The sequence below is a fragment of the Hipposideros armiger genome, unplaced genomic scaffold (assembly GCF_001890085.2).
Source record: "Hipposideros armiger isolate ML-2016 unplaced genomic scaffold, ASM189008v1 scaffold_64, whole genome shotgun sequence".
Taxonomy (NCBI): domain Eukaryota; kingdom Metazoa; phylum Chordata; class Mammalia; order Chiroptera; family Hipposideridae; genus Hipposideros; species Hipposideros armiger.
This window is the reverse complement of record NW_017731414.1, coordinates 2174858-2179051: the sequence shown is the minus strand read 5'-3', so window position 1 is coordinate 2179051 and position 4194 is coordinate 2174858. Positions and strand designations below refer to the sequence as shown.

Below are 4194 nucleotides of genomic sequence, written 5' to 3'. Positions count from 1 at the left end.
TAGTTCTCCGCCTCTCTGTCTCCTGTGTCTCTGCCTCCCCTACACCCCTCTCTGTCTCTGGGTCCCCCACCCCAGTCCTCTTCCCCGCCCTTACCCACCCCCCAGCCCTCTCCCCATTCCTATGGGCTCCCCCATCACCGCGGAGGGCCGGTAGAGGGCGCTGCGTGAGGCCTCGGGGCCCGGGGAGGCGGGGCGGGCGGCGGCCGCGTCGGGACCGACCGCGATGGGACCGGAGGCGGCGCGGGCGGCGGCGGCGGCGCAGACAAAGACGCGGGCGGCACGGAGGGCGGCGCGGAGGGCGCGAGCCCCGGAGCCATCGAGCAAGCCGGGCGCCCGGTGCGGGGAGTCGGCGCCGCGGGCCGCACCCGACTCCGCCTGGACATTCACGGGGCGCCCAGCAGGCAGGGTGAGCCCGGCCGGCCGAGCTTGCGTCGGGGCGCGCGGGCCCCGAAATTCCAGGGCCGGGGGAGGGCGCCGATGTCCCCAAAGTCCCGGACACGGGGATGGGGGGCCGGAGGAGCCATGAAGTTCCAGGTCTTGCTGGGGCGCAGCGGCCCCTAAGTTCTGGAGCTTGGGTCGGCGAGGGGACAGTGCGAAGGGTTCCCAAAGTTCCGCGTCCGGCGTCGCAGGAGGCTGCGAAGGTATCTCCGAAGTTCCAGACCTGGGGTGGTGGTCGGCGCGAAGGGACCCCGAATTCTAGACCTGGAAATAGAAGTTTGGCAGGGGATCCCCAAAGTTCAGGAATTGGGGGCGGTGCGGAGGATCCCCGAAGTTCTGGACCTTGGGGTGGAGGAGGCAGATAATGTGTCCCCGAAGTTCTGTACTTGGGAGTCGGGGGTGTCTCGGGGATCTCGGAAGTTCCAAGGTCGGAGGCCTCACTAACCGAAGTTGAGGGGCGCCCCGGGCGCCCCGATCCTGACGCGGATGGGGACTCAATCCTGACTATTGGGCCCCGGGACTGGGACGCATGGGGTGAGGCTTCGCCCCTACAGGCAATTGGGGATCCCGGGCACCCGGCAGGGTTGGGCCCCCTCCGGAAGCCCCACGGCCCGCGGCATCCGAGGCGCATGACTAGTTGGTGAGTAACTTTCCCCAAACGCGCAAGTCGCTGCAGGAGAGTCCTGGACAAGGGCGTGAATTCTGGGACCCCTGTGCCGCGGAGCCCCTGCCAGACTCAGCATCCGCCCCCAACTCCGGCCAGAGTTGCCGCCCCTCCCCCACCAGGGGCTCTGGTTTCAGACCCTGTGACCAGGACAGCAGCTGCCCAGGACAGGGTGGGGGGGCGTCCCCTTCTGACCACAGAGGCCACTTGGCCGTGCGTTCCTTCCCCTAATTTGCCTCCCCCTCCCCCAGGTACCTCCTGGGTTCCCCGCAGATACCCTGTATGCAAGTTTGAGGGCGCAGGGGGAGGGTCAGGAAGTCTCCCTGGGCAGCTGTTCCCGGTTTTGGCGGGGGTGGGGTGGCTAGAGGAACCAACAGAGACTGGGTAGACCAATTCCCGATCCTAGGTCCCGCCCAGCCCCCATGGTATTGGGAGTGAGTGGTGATGGGTGATCTGGCAGTGGGCACCAGGGTGCTCCTGTTTGGCTACATCTTGTCTTTTTAACTAGGATGGGGTTCCCTGAGGATTTGGACTTTGATTCTAGTCTGTGCCTGTGACCTAGAGTGGAAGTGGAACCGTCCCTCTGTGGGGCTTGTGGGAACTGGTTTCTCAGTAGGCACCTGGTGATGCCTCACTTTTTGCTGGAGGCCCTGGTTTGGGGAGTGATGGGTGAATGTGTGGGAAAGTACTGAGCGGGAGCTGGCCTTGGCCTCCTTGGCCCACCCCGAGATTGGGATCCAGTAACCAGGACGATGAGAGATTTATGCTGAGATGTCAGGGGTTACCTGGCTCCTCTCAGACAGCCATCTCCCGCCCAGTGTGTTGTGGGGACTTCTCTGGATGGAGAAAGTCAGGGTCTTCTTGCTCTGAGTGACCTCTGATTCCCTCACCTTTTTGATCGAAGTTCTATGAATGGTGCACCTGGTGTTGGGTCCTGAGGTTGGACCTGCTTGGTCTCACTCAGCCTGTCCTGGAGGGACATTAACAAGCCCCCTCTGCCCCCAGAGGCCGAACCAGCAGCTCCTGCCACCCCTCTGGCAGCCCCTTGGAGCTCACCCAGCCCAGCTTGACCAATGTCCACAGCCAGGTGAGCCCCTGTCTCTACTAGCTTAGCGCTGAGCCTCCTGGCGGTGGGGCGGGGGTTGCCTGGCCCCTACTGAGAGCCCTCTCCCCACGTAGGGAGCAGCCCATCTTCAGCACACGGGCACACGTGTTCCAGATCGACCCGGCCACCAAGCGGAACTGGATCCCTGCTGGCAAGCACGCGCTCACTGTCTCCTACTTCTATGATGCCACCCGCAATGTCTACCGAATCATCAGCATCGGGGGTGCCAAGGTCCTGGCGGGGCCTGGGTGGGGCAGCAGGAGACAGGGGTCCCAGCAACAGGTCTGGGTCTGGTTGTTGCCTTGCTGTGTGCCTAGGGGCGGAGGGAGGAGGGGGCCCTGACCCTTTCTGAGCCTCTGTCTCAGCTCAGACCAGAACCTCTGAGGCACTAATATAAAGTGATACTCTGGGGTCTTATGTTCATTATTAGCAGTCCCATCATCCTTGAACTTTGCTCCCCTCTCCCCAGGCCATTATCAACAGCACTGTCACTCCCAACATGACCTTTACCAAAACCTCCCAGAAGTTCGGGCAGTGGGCAGATAGTCGCGCCAACACTGTGTATGGCCTTGGCTTTGCTTCTGAGCAGCATCTGACCCAGGTGGGTCTCAGGGGTTTGGGGCGGGAGGGACAGGAGCTGGGGCTGGGTCTTCTCCTAGATGCACTGGGACCCATGGGCAGGTGCTGGGCCTCCACCTTCCCAGCTACAGAATAGGACAAGCCAGAAGCCCCTTCCCGGTTCCCTAGTTTACAGCTCAGCTCTGAGGCCACCTGCAAACAATTTCGGGCACACCCTGCTCCTCTGTGGGTCCCTGGGATGGGCTGGGAACCTCTCCACACAACCTAGCACTACATCATCATTTCCCTCCACCCTCTGCTGTCTCTAGACTTCAGTATTGTTTTATCCATTGTTTTCCTGGATAGTTAGTGCCCTCTGAGTCCTGCTGAGGGCATGACAATTTTCTTTTCTTCTAGAAGCTTTTGTTTTCCTTTTACATGTAGGTCGTGAATTTATTTCTGTGGGTGGTATAATGTAGGAGTATTTTTTCCCACATGAGTATGCTGTTGCTCTTGGGCCATTTTTAAAAAGCCCATTTGCCCAGTGAATTGCACTGCCCCTTTGCACAAATCAAATGGCTGTGTGTCTGTAAATATTTTTTAAAAAAACTATTTTCAAACTAAGGAAATTTATTTTAAAATAAAAAAATAAAAAAGCATATCCTACCCTACCTGGAAAGCTGGTATGGGCAGCAAATGTAAACATTAATACAACAAAAATGAGAATAGGGCAATTGCTTTCTCACTGCCTAGGGCTCTGAGCACAAGACCTGTTTTCTCTTTGTCATACAAAGATATTTACATGTATCCCAGGCATTAAAGACAGACTAGCACCCACCTGAGGCTCACTTTGCTGAAATAAGGCTGATTGAGAGGGAAATGGGGATCCCTTTTTCAGAGTGGCTCAATGTAAGCCTCCTCCATGAACATCCCCCCCAAAAAACTGACTCTACTCATTGGGGCATCATTTTCCAAGCCTTCTTCCACTCTTCCAGTTCCTGAGATGAGAGGATACACACCCTTCCTAAAAAAGCCCTTCCTAAGTGACAGGGCTGGCACTGGGTGGGGGTGACATGGTGGGTCCCTGGGTGAAGGAGCCAGGGGTTTGTTGACTATCTGTTCCTGTCCCCCACCCCAGTTTGCTGAGAAGTTCCAGGAGGTGAAGGAAGCAGCAAGACTGGCAAGGGAGAAATCTCAGGATGGGGGGGAGCTCACCAGTCCAGCCCTGGGGCTCACTGCCCACCAGGTCAGCCCTCCCTGTCCCATGCCTGTCCGGCACTCAACCGATATTGGGGGGTTCATGTGCTGTGCTGGTGCTCAGGACCAAATGCTCACAGATCCATGGCAAAGACCATGGAGAAGGGGAGGGGTGTAGGTGCCATGGAGCGTGTGTGTGTGTGTGTGTGTGTGTGTGTGTGTGTGTGTGTGT

At 58.7% G+C, this 4194-nt stretch overlaps 1 protein-coding gene across 2 annotated transcripts in view; it reads left to right on the top strand.

The window, feature by feature from the left end:
* Window positions 1–230: 230 nt before the first annotated feature.
* Window positions 231–4194, top strand: part of HOMER3 (homer scaffold protein 3) — a 7460-nt gene continuing 3496 nt past the window's right edge. Inside the window, exons 1-5 of one of the 2 annotated variants that reach the window (XM_019641961.1) lie at window positions 231–406; window positions 2108–2189; window positions 2282–2438; window positions 2677–2808; window positions 3904–4011. In XM_019641961.1, coding sequence (XP_019497506.1) covers window positions 2176–2189; window positions 2282–2438; window positions 2677–2808; window positions 3904–4011 — 411 coding nt within the window. In that variant the 5' untranslated portion in view covers window positions 231–406; window positions 2108–2175. The other variant, XM_019641962.1, reaches the window with a different exon arrangement.